Source organism: Salvia splendens, chromosome 1 (assembly GCF_004379255.2).
Source record: "Salvia splendens isolate huo1 chromosome 1, SspV2, whole genome shotgun sequence".
NCBI classification, from domain to species: Eukaryota; Viridiplantae; Streptophyta; class Magnoliopsida; order Lamiales; family Lamiaceae; genus Salvia; species Salvia splendens.
Window position 1 is genome coordinate 30,163,785 of NC_056032.1, and position 20,648 is coordinate 30,184,432.

The 20,648-nt window shown below is 40.4% G+C and overlaps 2 protein-coding genes and 1 pseudogene across 3 annotated transcripts; 2 read left to right on the forward strand and 1 right to left on the reverse strand.

Annotated features, from left to right (window-relative positions):
* The first annotated feature begins 396 nt into the window (after positions 1-396).
* Positions 397-2,586, forward strand: LOC121797964 (V-type proton ATPase subunit D-like). 2 transcript variants are annotated; one of them, XM_042196759.1, is made up of 3 exons: positions 397-536; positions 1,372-1,418; positions 1,510-2,586. In XM_042196759.1, the coding sequence occupies exon 3, from the start codon at positions 1,527-1,529 to the stop codon at positions 2,307-2,309; it is 783 nt and encodes a 260-aa protein (XP_042052693.1). In that variant the 5' UTR covers positions 397-536; positions 1,372-1,418; positions 1,510-1,526; the 3' UTR covers positions 2,310-2,586. The 2 variants fall into 2 exon arrangements, with proteins under 2 accessions (XP_042052693.1, XP_042052701.1); XM_042196767.1 differs by lacking the exon at positions 1,372-1,418 and having other exon boundaries at positions 448-536.
* A 3,110-nt stretch (positions 2,587-5,696) lies between these two features.
* Positions 5,697-7,759, forward strand: LOC121797977 (V-type proton ATPase subunit D-like). The gene is made up of 2 exons (XM_042196781.1): positions 5,697-5,820; positions 6,768-7,759. The coding sequence occupies exon 2, from the start codon at positions 6,785-6,787 to the stop codon at positions 7,565-7,567; it is 783 nt and encodes a 260-aa protein (XP_042052715.1). The 5' UTR covers positions 5,697-5,820; positions 6,768-6,784; the 3' UTR covers positions 7,568-7,759.
* A 168-nt stretch (positions 7,760-7,927) lies between these two features.
* On the reverse strand, positions 7,928-20,648 carry LOC121767455 (annotated as a pseudogene).

Sequence of the window (20,648 nt, forward strand, 5' to 3'; positions counted from 1 at the left end):
GTATACGCCTATAGTGGCGGAAACCTTTTTTTTTTGCGCGAACAAAAAAATTGGGGCTGTGGACAAGAAATGAACGGGGCTATTGGGGACGTCCTACAGTGGATACTCTTAGATTATGATACTTAAATTTTTCCAATTGGCCTGGCCAACTATCCAACACATAGTACACGTGTTAGCATCAGAGGGTCAATTTGGTCATTTAGGTCGACTGCCATTCTGATTTGATAAGTACTCCCTCCGTCCCGCACTACTTGCAATTATTTCCTTTCTGGGCGTCCCAAGTTATTTGCACTCTTTCCATTTTTAGTAACAATTTATGTCTACAGCCGTAATTGTTGACTTTGTCTATCACTCATACCTTAATCTCCGTGCCCAAAAGGAAATGTGCGAATAGTGCGGGACGGAGGGAGTATTATTGAGAAGTAAGAAAATGCACCATTGTACCACTGCTTTCCATTTCTCTCTAATCAGTAATCACCAATTCTCAGACTATCCAATCTCTGTAGATTTTCTTCGCTCCTCCTGCTCCAGTTAAGGTACTCGCCGATTCCTAAATCATTCGATTCCTTTGTTGATCGAATCGTTGTTTTTTCTCAGTACGCTCTGCTCGTGGTTATTAGGTCTCAGATTGCTCTACTGTATTATTGCATTCAATTTTGTTTTCGTAATTTGCTTTTTTATTAGATTGAAATCGGTGCTTTCGTGGCCGAGATTGTTGGAGAATTCCCGAGATATTTCGGTGTTTGCTGATTTTGCAGTTGAATTGATTGTGTATCTCAACTCGATTTAGTCTGGAATCACTCGATTTTCATCTTTCGCGATTTATTTGTGCTCTATTTACTTGGTAATAGTATCTTGTTAGATGAATTGGTCGGTAGGCGAATCGAGGGCCTGGATCCGAGCCACATCGTGGTTGTAGTTTTTGGCCTTTTTCTCTCTAAATTTTGAATGCTGTAGAACTGGAGGAAATTCAATGTATATTTATCAAATAGAGATTGTAACAAAAATTACTGAGTGCTGTGTTGCCAATCACATGCTATCTATGTTTTTCACTTTTCCAGCATTTCTGAATCATATTAATAACAGGTTTCCTATCTTCAGTTCATTAAAGCTCTCTTTGGATGTTTTGGATAATCCGGTTACACTTCTAATCATAGGCTTCCTTCACTCCTTGGGAAATAATCAATTGCTTCATAGTCTTAACTTTAGTAGTATTGCACAATCTTCTTTATTTGTTTGTGTGGAGAAAAGAGCTAAGGCTATGTAAATTTATGAAGAATCCTGAGTTAAATTGATTGATTCGTCCAAGTGTCAACAATTAGGGTAATGCACAATACTTCTACGAGCTAAAGAGTTGGTTTGATGTTTCAGGTGTCAAGAAAGAACAGGTAGTAATAGAAAGAGGTGTTGATACATAGGTACATCTCTAAGGCTGTAATTGTGCTCATATGACCTGGCATGCTTCTTGTTAGGTGTTTAATGCGTAATCCATTTGTATTTCTGTTTCAGTTGTAAAAGTTGACAGGATGTCCGGACAGACTCAGCGCTTGAATGTTGTTCCAACTGTGACAATGCTTGGTGTAATGAAAGCTCGGCTGGTTGGGGCCACGAGAGGCCATGCATTGCTCAAGAAGAAGAGTGATGCTCTAACTGTTCAATTTCGGCAGATCCTCAAGAAAATCGTTTCCACAAAGGAATCCATGGGGGATGTTATGAAAACTTCCTCATTTGCCCTTACAGAAGCCAAATATGTTGCTGGTGATAACATCAAGCACTGTATTCGCGAAAATGTGAAAACTGCATCGCTCAAGGTTAGATCACATCAGGAAAATATTGCTGGTGTGAAACTCCCTAAATTTGAATACTTCACGGATGGAGAGATTAAGAATGACTTGACTGGTCTGGCGAGAGGAGGCCAGCAGGTCCAAGCATGCCGCGCAGCATATGTGAAATCTATTGAGCTGCTTGTCGAACTTGCTAGTCTCCAGACATCATTCTTGACCCTAGATGAGGCAATCAAGACCACAAACCGGAGGGTCAATGCGCTGGAGAATGTCGTGAAGCCACGCATAGAAAACACAATAAGTTACATCAAAGGAGAGTTGGACGAACTGGAAAGGGAGGATTTCTTTAGGCTGAAAAAGATTCAAGGTTACAAGAGGAGAGAGGTTGAGAAGCAGCGTGAATTGGCCAAGGCGTATGCTGAGGAGAAGGTTGCTGAAGAAATGTCGTTGCAGAAAGGTATCTCTCTTACTTCTGCCCATGACATGCTATCCCAGACCAACAAAGATGAGGACATAATCTTTTAAAATGCGTTTTAGTTTGATTTTGTACAATTATGTTGTGATCCTGCAAGATTTCTGCCTTATGTAGTTATTATTTGGTGAAGAGCTTATTCCCGGAATAAGAGTCTTATGTATGTGTTGTATTTATTCGTCAACCTGTTGACAATGTCGACTTTTGTTGGTAAGAACATCTGCTCATCTATCTTTGTTCAACTGTTGCATTTCATAGCTTGATGATGTAAGTGAATAATCTATTCATGCATAGATTCTAAAGTTAAAATATTATTTAATCTATTTTTCATTTTTTCTGCTAGCGAGCATTATTGATTCTTCAGTAACGAGACATCGTTATGTCACCAAATGAAATTTCTATATCGTCTCCAATTTCCATAGTTGTACGATTTGTATAGTAGAATTCTATCTCTAGATGAGTTATCTAACCAATCAAACATGCTTGTCGTATATCGTCTCCATTCCAATAACAGCTCTACTCTTTGGTAAATGCAATAGTAAATTTAGGACCATGGTCTCGGACTTCAGATCTTTGGCCAGCCTGAGTAAACCCTCTATCTATGACTCCACGTTTATCATTTTTTTATTAAATAATCATGGATTATTTTATAATTTTTTGACAATTATATTATTTGTAGTAGGGGAAGGAAGCGAATTGAAAAGTTATAATAACGCTCTTCTCACACACAAATGAAAACAATATGCAATTAATATCGGTAAATATTCTTCATTATTATCATAATTTTTTGCTGCGAAGCTCAAATAATATTATCTTGGTAGATTCATAGATCTTGAACGAGGACTCCCCGTCGTCAATCTCATGGAAGCAAAAAAAAGAAAAACTAAATCCCAAACATCAATCATTGATCATTCTCCTAATTATGGATTGACACTCCTTCGAAAGTAAATATCACACTTTTCTTATTTACATGTCCCACAAAAAATGTCTATCTTTTATCTTTTTAGAAAAAGTTCTTTCTTACATGGAGTACTATTTTCTCTATTCACTTAATACACAAAATAACGTCTCCTAAAATTTTGTGTGATTACCCAAATATGACATTTATTATATGACGGAGGGCGTTTGTAATTCCTCTTCTTCTCAACACAAATTCATTCTCACCGATCCAAAAGTACAAACGAACCCTAGCTCTAAGGAAATCAAATGAAGATTCCAAAGATAGGATAGACAGATAGGACATTAAGAGGCATAACAATTTGTAATCTAATACCATTTGAAGAATGGAGAATGAAAATGTAGAAGAATTATGAAGAAACTGCCATGGGCATAGAAGCATCAACAAATAGAATTAAAGAAGAACGAGAATTTTCATTAATGACTATATTTTGAAAGAGTTAATTGCATAATACAAAGAAAAGCCTTATATATAGGCACAAAATACCATCCCCTAATCTAATTCCTAATTACTTCCCCCGACAGCTATTATGAGTCTTGTTTATCATTTTAGTCTGTCTACCATTAGGAGTATGGTTAACTTTTTACTATAAATGGTGAGTAGAACTCACATTCCACTAACTTATCTCACTCACATTTTATTATAACACTAATACTCCCTTAATCTATTCTAAGTGGAGCATTTCTAATTTGGCACATAATTTTATGTAGCGTTGTTTTGTGAGTAAAGAAGAAAGGAAAATAGTAGAGAAAGTGATGTTTCTATATTTAGAAATGTGTAAAATGAGATATCCCAAAAAGAAAAATGTGTCACTTAGAATGGGATGATGAGAGTATATAAAAACGGGTCTCACATTCCACTATATTTTTTCATCCACTTTCATTTATATTTTTTAAAATTCGTGCCAAACTCAAATGAGACTCCTAATATCGAACAAATGGAGTATATTTTTATTTTCGACTTCAATAACTCGTATCAAAACTGTATATCACATGTTGTTGGTGGATTTGATTGAAGATTTACTAGGGTTTTTTACAGATTGAGAAATTAAAATTTAGAAATGAGAAAAACATCTCTGTTGTTTCAAAAGAGTGTAAATAAGTTTGATTTCTTTTATATTTGGAGCGTGGATATGTCAATATGGTGTTCACGTCGCACATCAACTCTAATTTCGAATTTTTTTTGTATTGCACTAGAAATCAAAATTGTTTTGTACTACTATTATAACTTTTTGTTGCAAATTACCCTTCCATCTGCGTATGAGTCCAGTTTCAATACGAGTTTCAAGAAATGTTAAGAAAAATGAGTGGGAAAAAGTCAGTGGAGTATATATCCTACTTATATACTCCCTCCGTCCCTAAAGAGTGAACATTTTGTTCGGCACGAGTTTTAATGCATAATTGAAAAAGTAAGAGAGATATAGGAAGAAAAAGTTTTTAAAGTATTGTTAGTGGAGAATGAGTCCCACCTCATTAGAGAGAAAAAAGTTTCTAAAATTAGAAAGTTTATATTTTTCAGAGACGGACTAAAAAGGAAATAGTTCATATTTTTCCGGTACGGAGGAAGTATTAATTTTAAATGATATGTGAGTGGAATGAGTTAGTGGAATGTGAAGCTTCTTTACTATCTACTCCCCCGTCCCTGAAGAGTATGCACTATTTCCTTTTTCGTTTTTCCCCAAAGAGTATGAACATTCCAATTTTGGAAACTCTCTTCGCTCTAATGAGGTGAGACTCATTCTCCACTAACAATACTTAAAAAACTTTCTCTATCTATTTCGCTCTTACTTTACCAATAATGCATTAAAACCCGTGACGAACCCAAAGTTCATACTCTTTGGGGACAGAGAGAGTATAATAATTATGAACCGAGACTCCTATTCGTTGACGGACCAAAATGGAAAAATGAGACTACTTTTTGTGGATGGAGGGAGTAGATTAAATAAATGCGAAACAACAACATTGTATTGCTCTATGTGGATGAGGGTTTGATAGTACTCCATTCGTCCATCAAATATTGTTCATATTTGTCATTTCAGCCAATCCATAAAATATTATCCATCTTGTTTTTTTTAAATTTTGGTAAGTGAACTTCACTTTTCACTAACTCATTACACCCACATTTTACTAACTTATTTAAATCTCTTTTTTCACGTTTTTTAAAATTCAGAATGAGTCAAATATGAACAACATTTGGTGGACGAAAGGAGTAACAATTAAATATTTTAGTTTTGGTAAATGGACTTTACTTTCCACTAACTCATTACACTCACATTTCATTATCTTAATCAACTTTCTTTTTTCATATATTTTTTAAAATTCACGCTGAGTCAAATATGGACAATATTTGATGGATATAAGGAATAATAATTAAATTTTCCAATTAACCAGGCCAACTAACCAACACATAATACTCGTGTTTGCATCGGCATAGGGTTAATTTGGTCAATTGAGTATACCGCTATTCTAATTAGTCTTGAATTAGAAAATAAACATGCTTATTGCAAATATTATTCCACTCCTTTCCATCTCTCTCTAATCACCAATTCTCTGGATTTCCAATATTCATCTCTGCAGATTTTCTTCGCTCCTCCTTCTCCAATTAAGGTACTCGCCAATCTCTGAATCATTCGATTCCCTTGTTGATCGAATCCATGTTTTTTCTTTGTACGCTGCTCGTGATTATTAGGTCTCAGATCCTTCGCTCTACTGTATTATTATCGCATTCAATTTTGTTTCCGTAATTTGCTTTTACTGGATTCACGTTGGTGCTTTTGTGGCCGAGATTGTTGGAGAATCCCCGAGATATTTCGTTTTTTGCTGATTTGATATACGTCGAGGGTTGTGCTTAAACTGATGGTGGATCTCAACTCGGTTTAGTCTGGAATCACTCGATTTTTACAGTTTGATTGTGTCTTATTAGATGTAATTGATTGGTAGACGAATCGATTGGCCTTTTCTCTCTAAATTTGAATGCTGTAGAACTGGAGGAAAGGTCAATGTTATATTTTTTCAAATAGAGATTGATAACAAAAATTACTGAGTGCTGTGTTGCAATCATATGTTATTTATGTTTTTCAATTTTACAGCATTAATGAATGATATTAATAACAGGTTTTCTGTGTTCAGTTCATTATAGTTCTCTTTGGATGTTTTGGATAATCCAGTTACACTTAGAGCTTCTAATCATAGGCTTCCTTCACTCCTTGGGAGATATTCAATTGCTTCATAGTCTTAACTTTAGTAGTTTTTCACACATGTGGAGAAACGAAACGAGCTAAGCATATGTACATTTATGAAGAATCATGAGTTAAATCGATTGATTCGTCCAAGTGCCATTAATTAGGGTACTGCACAATGCTTCTATGAGCTAAAGAGTTGGATTGATGTTTCACGTGTCGGGAAAGAACAGGCAGTAATAAAACAAGTGTTTATACATAGGTGCATCATTTTTTATAGTATTTCAAAGCTCTAAAGCTGTAATTGTGATCACCTGACGTGGCATGCTTCTTATTTGATGTTTAATGCGTACTTCATTTGTATTTCTGTTTCAGCTGTAAAAGTTGACAGGATGTCCGGACAGACTCAGCGTTTGAATGTTGTTCCAACCGTGACCATGCTGGGAGTAATGAAAGCTCGGCTGATTGGGGCCACGAGAGGCCATGCATTGCTCAAGAAGAAGAGTGATGCTCTGACTGTTCAATTTCGGCAGATCCTCAAGAAAATCGTTTCCACAAAGGAATCCATGGGGGATGTCATGAAAACTTCCTCCTTTGCCCTTACAGAAGCCAAATATGTTGCTGGTGATAACATCAAGCACTCTATTCGCGAAAATGTGAAAACTGCATCGCTCAAGGTTAGATCACGTCAGGAAAACATTGCTGGTGTGAAACTTCCAAAATTTGAATACTTCACGGATGGAGAGATTAAGAATGACTTGACTGGTCTGGCGAGAGGAGGCCAACAGGTCCAAGCATGCCGCACAGCATATGTGAAATCTATTGAGCTGCTCGTCGAACTTGCTAGTCTCCAGACATCATTCTTGACCCTTGATGAGGCAATCAAGACCACAAACCGCAGGGTCAATGCGCTGGAGAATGTCGTGAAGCCACGCATAGAAAACACAATAAGTTACATCAAAGGAGAGTTGGACGAACTGGAAAGGGAGGATTTCTTTAGGCTGAAAAAGATTCAAGGTTACAAGAGGAGAGAGGTTGAAAAGCAGCGTGAGTCTGCCAAGGCGTATGCTGAGGAGAAGGCTGCTGAAGAAATGTCGTTGCAGAAAGGTATCTCTTTCGTTTCTGCCCAAGACCTGCTACCCCAGTCCAACAATGATGAGGACATAATCTTTTAAAATGCTTTTTAGTTTGATTTTGTTCAATTATGTTGTGATCTTGCATATTACTTATTATTTGGCGAAGAGGTTATTTTTCCGAATAAGAGCCTTGAGTATGCTTTGTATTTATTCGTCAACCTGTTGACAATGTCGACTTTTGTTGGCAAGAACATCTGCTCATCTATCTTTGCTCAACTGTTTCTTTTGATAGCTTGATGATGCAAGTGAATAATCTATTCATCTATAGATTATAAAGTTGTTAAAGTTTTTATATAATCTTTTTTTTTTCTGCGTATGTCATGTTCAATAGTTGATAGTTTAGTAACGAGGCATCGTTAGGTCACGAAATGAAATGTGTATATTGTCTCTAAAGTTTTTCCAAATACAATTTACAGAATAAGCTAATATGCAATAACAACTCTACTGCTTGGTAAATGCAAGTACAAAATTTATGACCACACCATGGTCTCGAACTTTAGACCTTTGGCCTCGAATAATCACTCTGCCACTGGGTCAACACACATTGTACAATGCATCAACGAGTGAGTACAGACGTAAATACGATTTTTTTCATAAAACCAATGGCTATCACCTAGTGGCCAACCATAGACTAAGCAAGTGCCCCCGGGCAACAAGAGAACATCCATCATCTAACAACCATGGAAAGATGAACTTCTCCGTCTCTGGACTGGTAGATGAGCTTGTGTTTTGGTCCGTTGTAGCGCTTCAAGTTTCGGTTCTCGGACGAGCTTTCCATGGCGATAGAAACCTTAATACTAAGTGTTTCACTCTGGGTGTCCTAAAGAAGGGAGCAACGAATTTGAATTTCCTTCTCTCATCGGATCCTCCAAACTCATTCAAATCAAGAAAGACAAAACTGAGTTGATCTTTCACCAACAGAAATTGCAAGCCACAATTTGATTTCACTAGAAATGTTGTGTAATGTGATCTCAAACGGAATACCAACAGGTAAACCTGGAATAAAAGGGAGAGGTTTCCGGAAATCGTTGCCGCAAACATCCACCTCCGCATCAAGGTGCTTCAGCTCTCCAGAAGTGAGAAAAGGTTCAAGTGAATTCAGAAGCAAGTCTGGCATGTCCACGGCTTTGTCGTCTGAGTTACCAATTTCACGTGATACATTTTGGAGGTCAGTTACAAACCGTGAAATTTCAACCGAACCTTCTTTATGAAGATATTCAATGCTACAAAGCACAAAATCCAGTTTCCTCATATATTCCTCAAAATAGCAGGCATCTCCGCAAGCCAGTCTAATTGCATAGGTCACAAGCATTAGCTCTAGGATATGTAATTCTTCGTTTCTGGTCATTCCAACGTACCTGTAAACCATTTCTGTGACTCTCCTTTCCATTTTACTCAACAGGTACTCCAAAGCTCCCATCCCTTTCAACTGGAGATTTGTCTTAGATAAAGAATATGCCCAAGCATTTTTATTGTGTGTATGCAGTTCATAGCAAAAGCTATGACACCTGAAGGTGGGTGTGAGTCGCGAGCGAAAAGCCTAGTCTCCTCTTTCCAACTCCTGCACATCCGAACCAGTATAAATATTACTGTTCACACATAAAGGATAACATTACTTGAGAACCAAAGGATGCAGATTCATGATAAATGAAAGCAGAACAGAAATTATAAAATGTTTTAAAAGAAACGGACAAACATATGAGCCAACGTGTTTAGGAGAGAACATGCTGAAGAAGAGAGATTCTGTAAGAGAAAAATCTTTTGACTGGCTAATCCTTACTGATAGGCCTCAGCACCATAAGAATGACTAAATATAAAAAAAACAAAAGCACTTTTCTCAAGCTTGTGAGCCTGTACGACTAAAAACAGAATGTAAATTTCAGCTTTAAGTGCAATAGTAATTACCTCAATGTTCGAGATACTTCATTCATAATCATGCATCCAAGTTGAATCAGTGGCCACAAATCAACAATTTTTTGGAAGATAATTTTCACGCAGCTCATAGATTTAACATGTGACTCAAGGGGAGTATTTTAGTGGTGAGACAACCAGAGCATGAAGATAACTGAAGATGTTTCCGGATGTTTTTGTAAGATGTGATGCAGTGGTCTTAAATTTAATGCCTGGTTTCCAACTATTGAATATCAACATACTTTTTCAATGACCAACATAGAATTCCCCTCATCTTCTGTTTATGAAGAATGAAAATGCAAAGTACTGATGTAAATTTAGGAACAAAAAAGTAAAATCATTTGTCGTATAGCAACTACTCAGCTTGGTCCACGCAAGAGTGTGATCACAAAGTCAGAATATGGAAGTATTCACAGTTTAAAATAACAACAAACTTTGAAAACTGTCACCACCACATTTTGCTAAGGATAGCGAAAGCGGGTAATCTGCGACTAATAAGAGGGATTAAAGAAACGGGGAAGGAAAAGGGGTAGAACTCAAGCAACTTGCCGAAAAGGCCAAATCGATTGATACCATAAAATAGAAGCCAAGTAATCAATTACATGGTCTCAGAAATAGAATAATCATCTCATCAACTAAATCAGAGCTCGATGATGAGACTTTGAAATTCTCATTTAACAAAAGTACAGCGGAATAAGTCCTTACTAAACGACTTCTTGTATGAAGACACGAATCGTCGAAAGATCCATTTGATTAATTAATAACATCGACTCCGATCAATACTCCTTCCTCTTGACGTTCAACCTACACATTTAGAAATACATGCAAGACTGAGTACATGAGTACTCAGTAGACACGTGCCGAAAAGCAAATCATACATTATATAGTTGTCATCCATCAACAGTAACACACGGGGTTTTTTTTTTAAAAAGGCCCGAGCTTACTAAATTCTTTGGTGATCTTAAAAGTTCGTCTGCTGACTAAGTTCTTCAACTTCATACCATATTTGTAAGTTGTGTACCGAGAAGGTGGCCACCTTCACGGACACCATAGCCGGCCAACCCTCTTGGATGGCTCACGACCCTTGTGCACAAAATTGCGAATAGGATTTGCGGTCCTATTGGGAACCGAATTCGTTAACATGTTTTGGCATCGCCAAAACCCTCAAGCATATAGTCCAACAGATAGCCTCAACAATAAACATTTTATGACATGACAACAACTTGAAAATAATCACAGCTCCATTTTGAGAAAATATATTTCATAATTTCACAAGTATTTGCTTTATATCCACAATAATGTGCTGGATATTAAAAGAAAGCTCACCTGGTATGTGTATCTCCAAAACTACTCTCGTCTGGCCTCACTTGCCCTTGAATAATTTATCCTTTGAAAATAAATAGCGTAGCACGCTAATTAGTACATGAACTATTTTTTCTGAGAAAAGAATGCATGCATCCTAAAGGATAGCACCTATATCTTAGTCTCGGCTTATAGGATTTTTCTTAATCCTACCTTGAAGAAATTCGCTTTATTAACTTAGTATTCGCTTTATTAACTTCGGAGAAATTCTAATTTCTTGAAACAACAACTTGGGCACTTATTTAATAAAATATGGATTCTTGGAAAATCCATTTTAAATCCTTTTCTTCGGATTTTTCCTAAGGCTGCCCATGGCTCCAACTCGATTCTTAATTAAATTCCAACCTAACATAATAAATCTCGGCCCAAATTCTTAACTTATTAAATGGCACAACTGCCAACTAAAAGAATAATTCATGGCCTTATGAAAAGATGGGGGTCGGCCCAAACTATTAATTTGTAGACCATCTAAATTAGTTAAACAAGACAGCCCACTCACCATTATTTTCCTTTTATTAATCAACTTGGCCCAAAAATAATTAAAGTGGCCCAATGATACTCAATTGAGGACACCCACTTAATTTCCCTCCTCCATCGGCATTTCTTCCCCAATTCACTTTGATTCCCAATTTGGAATGCATTGCCTAAAAGAAGAAGGAACAGCGTCTTCTTCTCTCTTCTCACCTTTCTCCGTCGCCGACCAGAATCGCTGGAGTTCTAGCCGTCCCTCATCTCTCTTCTCTATTTCTTCCTCCTTGGGTTGCTACCCCAAACGAGAGCCTTATATTTAAGAAGATTGAGAGGCGGTGCCTCTCCTCCTCCTCGGTTGAGTTCGCCGTCTGCATCTCGGCGACTAGCGCCGCGGCTGCATGCTCAGCTTGCCGCCAATCGCCTCCCTCTGGACTTGCTCAGCCGTGAGCGGCCCTCCGTCGGAGTCACTGCGTTGGTGCTTTACGGGGTCCGCACGGTGGTCATCGAGGCTCCGTTATTACTGTCGGATAGCCTTTCGACCTAAGCTAAGTCCTTCTCACCTAACCCCTTTAATTATTCTGTGGATTTTGGAGTTCTCGATTGATTATTGATTCGAAACTTGGGTGTTCTTAATGTTCTAAAATGTGATGCTACTGCATATTCGTTAAGCAAGTTGATTGTGGTTCTGGGACATAACTGCCTATTGTTGCCCCTCTAAGTTCCATCTCTATGGTTGATATGATCTTGGCTCTATAGCCTGCTCTTATATGATGCAAGAGGGACTTGTGGAATTACCTCGCTTGGTAACTTTTCTCGGTTGTGGGCTGTTCCTCTTGCCGTTGCTGCCACTTGCTCCTCTTCCTCCCCTCTCGCTTCCCTCCTTGTGGTGTGTGAAACTTGGGTCTCAAAAAGTGGGGAGGGGAACAAAGGCTGTGGTCTCTTATATAGCTCAACTATTTGGCATTTTGTGCCTGAAACTTTGGAGATTCTGCTTCCTCCTTTTGAGTTTGGTGATTGTGCTCTTTATACCAATTTGGTGAATGTTTGGGCTGATCTCTCTTGTTGGCTGTTTCCTCAGCCTTGGACGATGGGGAAAAGAGGATTTGGTTTGTCCATTTGGAGCTTTACCTAGTGAGCTTGTCTCACTGTGACCATTTGTTTGTTTTCCTTCTTTTGTGAAACTTGGGAAGGTGGCAAAAGGGCTGATCTCAGGCCCTACCCTATTTCGCCTACTAATCTCCTTTCTTATTTGGGCTTGTGCCTCCTTTCCTTGTGAGTCATATTTTGATACCCTTATTTGGTGTTAATTTTGTATGTACTATGGCTACATATTTGGAGTATTGTGGAGGTGGAAATCGAGAGAAAAGAAAGGGTGGAATCTTGCTCACATCATCCTCCATGCCTACTTCCTAAAGTAGCAACTTTCATCACCTTGGTTCTTGTTTCTTGTGGGGAATTGCTTGTAAACGTGCATAGTTGTAAGTATAGCTTAGGGTGAGTTGTCCCCTTTCACTCACATTTTCCAACTTGTATAGTATGTATTGTATCTTAATACACACAAGTATATCCCACATTTCTTAATAAAAGTATTTCCCTCATTTTTCCTTGCAATAGTAATTTCTTGCACTTTAATTTTCTTCCAACGAAAATACTTAGGTTATTCCAAAGTCAAGATTACACGAGGATTTCAGGATTACACGTCTCCTAAAAGAAATTAAATTACACTACTAAATCCGATTTATCTCGAAAGAAGGGAACAAAATTCCGGGGCGTCACAAAAACAATCTAACCTGTGGATAGAGTTCCAAGTTCTTTATAAGATCCTCAATGCAAGATCGAAACATTGACAACTTCTGTAACTTCATAAACTGGAGAGCCTTCCTCATTGCAGACCTTATCAAGGCATCATTATCAATTAAAATACTAAAGAACTGCAATGAACAAACCGATTAATGTGCCAATAAATCCATCAGACAACATATTTCAACTTGACTACTGTAGATATAAAGAGTGAAGAAGAGATGGTAAAGGATAAGGGAAACCGCAATGAGTTTTTGAAATATTCACAGTATAAGTAGGCCTATGTAATGGTTGTAAACAGCATTAGGGTTGCAACCCATATACAAACTTCATATTGAACATATTGGTTGAGTTTCCATGCAAGATTCCAGTCTCCTGAAGTTAATTGATATACAAACTTCATATCGAACATATTGGTTGAGTTTCCATTTGACAACACTGTGTATTGTAAGTCAGGTCAAGAATTTACCATGTCCAGGTGATACTCTGCTACTTTTAGATGGCCGTGGCTAGCCATGTGATGCAGAGTCTCCAAAGCTTGTAAGCGTACCACCACTGAGGCATCACTCAGTATACACACCAATATGTCTACAGTCCCACAAGCAAATTCAGCAGATGGGACCATCAGAGTTTGCAGAGCACGGCAAGCAGATCTTCTGACCTTAAGTAACAATAGAAGATGAAATAGAGAAACAACCATGAACTATCCTTCAAAAAGTTATACATCAAAGATAATGGAACTTCAAAAAGGCAATCAGAATGGGTGGCATCTACAACCAATGGTGAAAGCAACAATACAGTACCTGAAAAAAATCATCCCCCAATCCATGAAGAAAAGCAAATGCAGCAGCAGTTGCTGGAATATTAGATAATTTCTCAGTGCACTGGCCTGGGTAAATTTTTTCTTTGGTTGACAGCAACGGTTTCTTTGATGAGGTTTGAAGCAAGATATTCTCTGAAACAGTTGGAACCTTTCCAAGTGCATCAAAAGCAGCAACCCTTATCTCAACATCCATGCCCCTTACCATCAAGCAAAGCTGGAAGTGCATAAGCAACAAGAAATACCAGACTAAGAAAAGTAATATAACAGTGACTATGTAAACAACATAACTTAACCAAAACCTGTAGAAAATAAGCTCTTTCTAGCATGAAAGTCCTTCAAAATCTTGACATTACAGACATCAGATGTTCATGAATTGGTGCGGCTCCAATTAGATTATGAACATTGAAAAATAAAGAGATTGTAATAGTTGGAGTTAATACAAAGTACAAACTAGTTAACGTATTAGTATTTCCTAAGATATCTAAAACCAGTTATAAAGGAATGCCTCTATAAGCACAATCCAAGCAGTGGAATGGTTCGTCATGTGCTATTATGTATGGCTAGGACGGTTTTAACTCTACTGACCATAGTGTGTACATGCGGAACCATTACATAGCATGAAAAATCTGCGAATTAGAGAAGAGAGGAACATATCAAACCTGTAAAAATAAGGCATCAGACCAATCTCTTTTATATTCATCTGGATTTCATGCAACATTCAACTGCCCCCATTCACTGACCTGGAACCCAAGGGTGCACGATATATTAAACGTAAGTAAAGATCATCTAAACAAAAGTATGATCAACAATAAACAAATGCAAAGAAAACAAACAATTCCAATAGTAAAGACAGAAATTCAAAATGAAAGACCAGCATATTTGAATTGAAAAAAGAACGGTCTGCCATTGAACGATTTCAACTAAATCTAAGCAGAATTAAACACAATACCGCGCTCACAGCCGCCCGTCGCACTGAGATGTCTGCATCAAACAGAAGCTCTGCGGGGCGAAAGTAGCAACCTCCAACCAAACTCCGATCCTCCACCACAACACCATCATTCAAAACCATCACCAGCCCATCCAAAGCAGCTTCCCTTATATACGGATACGGATCCATAGTAAACCATAGGAGAATCGCCTCACGCGAAATATACTCACATTTCTCAGCAGCCATTTCCTAATTTTCCCGCACTCATAGAAACAGAGGGTGAGAAATGGTGCAGAATTGGGGTCACCGGAGGTATGAACGGCAACCGGAATTGCACCCACGCGAATCGAACTACGCGGAGATAGTATGAAGGAAGAGGCAGGGGAATTTTGCATTAATTCTGAATAATAATTTTACAACTGAAAGATATCAGCTTTTATAGCTGTGAATTACAACATAACAGACTCGATTCTCAGATCTAACAAACTAAGGACTAAGACGCGTGATGATTTGATCCATGCTTTCCCCCCCACGTATGCATGCATCCATGCCTACGTGTTTATTTAATATCCACCTCAGCGTTTATTCTTCACCCTTCACTACGTTTCATGCACCAAATCTCCCCCCCTCAAAAGAAACCTTGACCTCAAGGTTGGAAGTGTGGAAATTTCTCCTGAATGTCATGAAGGAACTCCCACGTAGCATCCTCCGGGAAAGAATTAGCCCAGTGAACAAGGACTTGAGTTGCCGGCCGATTACCCCTCTTCACCAACCGACGTTCGAGGATTTGAGCAGGCTCGAGGAAAGTGGAGTTACCCATAGTAGGCAGCGTACCGTGGAGCTGCGAGAGAGGCCCCATCTTCTTCTTGAGTTGAGAGACGTGAAAGACCGGATGAATCTTGCAATCTGAGGGAAGAAGTAGTTTATATGCAACCTCCCCAAACTTATCCACCACCTTGAACGGCCCAAAGAACCTAGGACTGAGCTTCTGGAACTGACGGTCCCTTAAAGTGTTCTGACGGTAGGGCTGCAACTTCAAGTAGACCCAATCGCCCACCGCGAACTTCCGATCGGAGCGGTGCTTATCATGCTGCTGCTTCATGCGGCGTTGTGCCCGGCCCAAATGATGCTTGAGGACCTCTATCATTGCCTCACGAGCCAACAAGCTTTCATTAACATCATGGACCGCCGAATCGCCCCGAAAATAAGGAAGGTGGAGTGGAGGCGGATAACCATACAAAGCCTCGAATGGAGTGGTCTCAATAGCCGAGTGAAATGATGTGTTGTACCAGAATTCAGCAAGGCTTAACCATTTGCTCCAGTCGGTTGGTTGATCACCACACATACACCGCAAGTACGTCTCTAAACAACGATTGACCACCTCCGTTTGGCCATCGGATTGAGGGTGGTAAGCCGTCGACATGTGAAGTTCGACCCCTTGAAGCTTAAAAAAATCCGACCAAAAGTGACTAAGAAATACCTTATCCCGATCGCTAATGAGGACCGTAGGCAAGCCATGGAGCTTAAAGACATAGTCTAGGAAGGCCTGGGCCACTGTAAGAGCGGAGTAAGGGTGCGTAAGACTTATGAAGTGGCCATATTTCGTGAGCCGGTCGACAACAACCAATATAGTCGATTTCCCGTGGGACGGGGGAAGTCCCTCAATGAAGTCCATACTCACTTGTGACCACGCCTCCTCTGGAATAGGGAGTGGTTGTAGAAGGCCCGGGTACGCACTAGGATCGTACTTGAATCGTTGGCAAATATCACATTCGCGTATGTAATTTCGGATTTGCTTTTCCATGTTCGGCCAATAGAATAGAGAAGATAGCCGCTTGTAAGTAGCCAAAATGCCTGAATGTCCCCCTGAACTTGAATTTTGGAACAAGTGTATGATCCGAAGCCGCAAGTTTTGATCATTACCAACCACCAAGCGACCCTTTCTCCTCAATTGGTTGCCCATCCATGAGAATTTGGATGCTGCCGAGGGGTTCTGCTGCAGAGCAGAGATGGTGGATTTCAGCATGGGATCAGAGGTCCATGTAGCCTCGATCAAAGGGTAAATGTCAGTGGAAACCGATGTGATCGCCATACAAAAGATATCGGAAGAGTGAACGCGAGAGAGAGCGTCCGCAACCACATTATCCACTCCCTTTTTGTAAGTGATTTCAAAGTCGAATGCCATCAACTTGGATAGCCAACTAAGCTGACCTGGTGTGGTGAGCTTCTGATTCAACAAATGACTCAAAGTTTTATGGTCTGTACGCACCTCAAAAGGTTGGTGGCTCAAGTAGTGACTCCAGTGGGTGACCGCGAAAACAATAGCCAACAACTCCTTATCATAAACCGAGAGGCTCCTGTGTTTAGCAGATAACGTTTTACTGATAAAGGCTATGGGATGGCTGTTTTGCATCAACACAGCACCTATCCCAAAGCTTGAGGCATCAGTCTCCACTAAAAAAGGCACCGAGAAGTCCGGCAAGGCCAGAACCGGAGGGGAAATCATCGCAAGTTTAAGCTCATTAAAAGCTTTATCAGCTGCCTCATTCCATCTAAATGCATCCTTCTTGAGGAGATCTGTCAGAGGTCTACATATGATGCCATAGTGTCGTATAAATCTCCTGTAATAGCCGGTTAGACCGAGAAATCCTCTCAATTTGGAGATTTCAGTAGGAGCCGGCCAATCTTGCATAGCCTTTAATTTCTTTGGATCAGTAGCAACCCCTTGGGCAGAGATAACATGGCCGAGATATTCGATTCTATTCTTAGCAAAGTCACACTTACTCTCCTTAGCAAAGAGAGAATGCTCCGTAAGTTTAGCAAATACCAGCTCCAAATGGCTCAAGTGAGTACCTACGTCCTCACTATAGACTAATATGTCATCAAAGAAGACCAACACGAACTTCCTCAAGAACGGCCGAAAAATATCATTCATTAAACCTTGAAATGTCGCGGGTGCATTGGTAAGCCCGAAGGGCATCACCGCAAATTCATAGTGACCATCGTGGGTGCGAAATGCTGTTTTAGGAATATCCTTAGGCTCCATTCGAATCTGATGGTAGCCAGCCCGAAGATCAATCTTCGAAAAAACAGTTGCTCCCTTCAATTCCTCAAGAAGTTCCTCAATCAAGGGAATGGGGTATTTATCCTTCACTGTCATTTTATTCAACCGCCTATAATCCACACACATCCTCCACGTACCATCCTTCTTCTTCACCAAGACAACGGGAGAGGAAAATGGGCTAGAACTCGGTTGAATGAAACCTTGCAGCAGTAAGTCAGAGACTTGTTTCTCTATTACATCCTTTTGTAGAGCTGAATGCCTATAAGGCCTAGAGCTTACGGGAGTAGCCCCAGGCACCAGAACTATTTTATGGTTGTGGGAACGCATTGGAGGCAGAGAGCTGGGCTCGGCAAAAACTGATTTCTGAGAGTTCAAAAATGAGCTAATAGGAGCAGGTAGCTCAGTGTTCTGTTCTTCTGTGTTCTCCACAGCCAATAAGTCAGCCTTCCCTTCATTATTTACCTTGATGCAACACAACTGAGCACCCTCACAGTAAGTCAGCAATTTATTCATCTGTTTCTCAGAAACAGTGTGCACCTTGTGCTCACTTTGGCTTCCCCTCAAGATATGTCTACGGCCATCCAAATGAAAGTCCATTGTAAGATTTTTGAAATCCCATTGTATAATGCCCAGAGTCTCCAACCATTGAACACCGAGCACCATGTCACAATTCCCCAAGGGCAGTAAGAGCACATCAGTGATGAAAGTTGTGCCTTGCAGAGACCATTTCAGACCTTTACACATCGAGTTACATTCCAACCTATTACCATCCGCTACATCCACCATCACAGGGCTAACATGAGTGAGATAGAGACCCACCTTTTTAGCCAAATTAACATCTAGAAAATTATGTGTGCTACCTGAATCAATGAGTATATGCACAGCCTTTTGCCCCACACTACCAGTAACTCGCATCGTTCTAAACCCCCTAGAGGAAGAACCACTGATAGCATGAATGGAAATCAGAGGATTCTCATCCTCCACAGGGTCCTCTGCCCTAGCCTCCTCATCAGATTCCAGAATCCCCACCCCATCGTCAATTTCCAGTAAGTACAGTTGCTTCCTAGCACAACGATGCCCCCTCTCAAACTTCTCATCGCAGCCATAACATAACCCCCGAGCTCTCTTATCCGCCATTTCCTCTTCGGTCAGTAATCTCCTGTTTTTCACCATCGGCATAGTAGGTGTGGGAAGCAGCGGGTTAGAAACGTGTGGAGGCTTAGAATCAGCTGGTCCAAACCGTTTAGAACCCTGAGAATATCCCTCACGCGGAGGATTGGATAGATCTTGTAAACGAGCCAAGGCATACGCATGTATAAGAGTTTGCGGCATAAACATGCGCACCGCTTTTTGAACAAATGGTTTCAAACCGTTTATGAAATGGCTAATAGCATAGGATTCCGAGAGTGAAACACGACCAAGCAGTAATTCAAAACGATCGTGATAATCGGCAAACGAACCTGTTTGTTTGAGGGCTAAAAGTTCAGTCATCGGATCCCCCAACAGATGATCGCCGAACCTGCCCTCCAACGCTTGAAGAAACAGCGGCCATGGAGTAAACATTGGTCGATCATGATACTTAGACCAGTTTTGGAACCATTGAAGGGCGCGGCCTTCAAAATTGATCACCGCCAGTCGCACCTTCGCTTCCTCCGGTGTTAGATCCACCGTGAAGAAGTGATCGCACCGCAAAATCCAACCCGCCAGATCCTCACCATTGAAAATCGGGAAGCCGACCTTCGATTGACGAGTGGCAAAGTATTGAGGGCGAAGTGGAGCACCATTAAGTCCGATCGGTCCGAACGACGCACCGGGAGCTGGTGGAGTAAAGCGAGACATCATCTCGTTCTGCTGCATCTGGATGGAGAGAAGTTCCTCACGCAGCTCTTTCAAGGTCAGATCGCGAGCTCCATCGGAGGTATCGCGCAACTTATCGCTCTCCTCGCGCCGGCGATCAGCATCGGCGAACTTTGCAGAGAATTCCGCCATAGCAGTCGTGAAGAGCTCCTCCAGACGGCGCAGGTCGCCGGAGCGTGTCTCCACCATCACAGATTCCGGATCAGTGAATCTGATACCACTTGGTGCAGAATTGGGGTCACCGGAGGTATGAACGGCAACCGGAATTGCACCCACGCGAATCGAACTACGCGGAGATAGTATGAAGGAAGAGGCAGGGGAATTTTGCATTAATTCTGAATAATAATTTTACAACTGAAAGATATCAGCTTTTATAGCTGTGAATTACAACATAACAGACTCGATTCTCAGATCTAACAAACTAAGGACTAAGACGCGTGATGATTTGATCCATGCTTTCCCCCCCACGTATGCATGCATCCATGCCTACGTGTTTATCTAATATCCACCTCAGCGTTTATTCTTCACCCTTCACTACGTTTCATGCACCAAGAAACAACGACTCGTCGGAGAAGAGGCCGAGTGCGGCGGAATCGGCGGAATCGAGAAGCGAGAGAGCGTGGGAGAGGGCGGGAATTGGAATTGAGGGGAGAAGGATGAAGGCGTTGACGGCAGCGGCGACTTCGCGGCGTAGGCGGGGGTGGTGGTCGGATAGAGCGGAGAGGAGTGAGAGAATTTGTTGGTGGTTAGAATTAGGGTTTTGGAGATGGGAAATTAGGGTTTCAGCAATGGTGGTAAGAGTCGAATCGGATGTGCAGGGATTGCTGACGAGAGAGACGATGGCGTTTAACGATTTAGGAAATTGATTATGGTTCCTGCCGGCGGCGAGGAGGCGTTGCTCCAT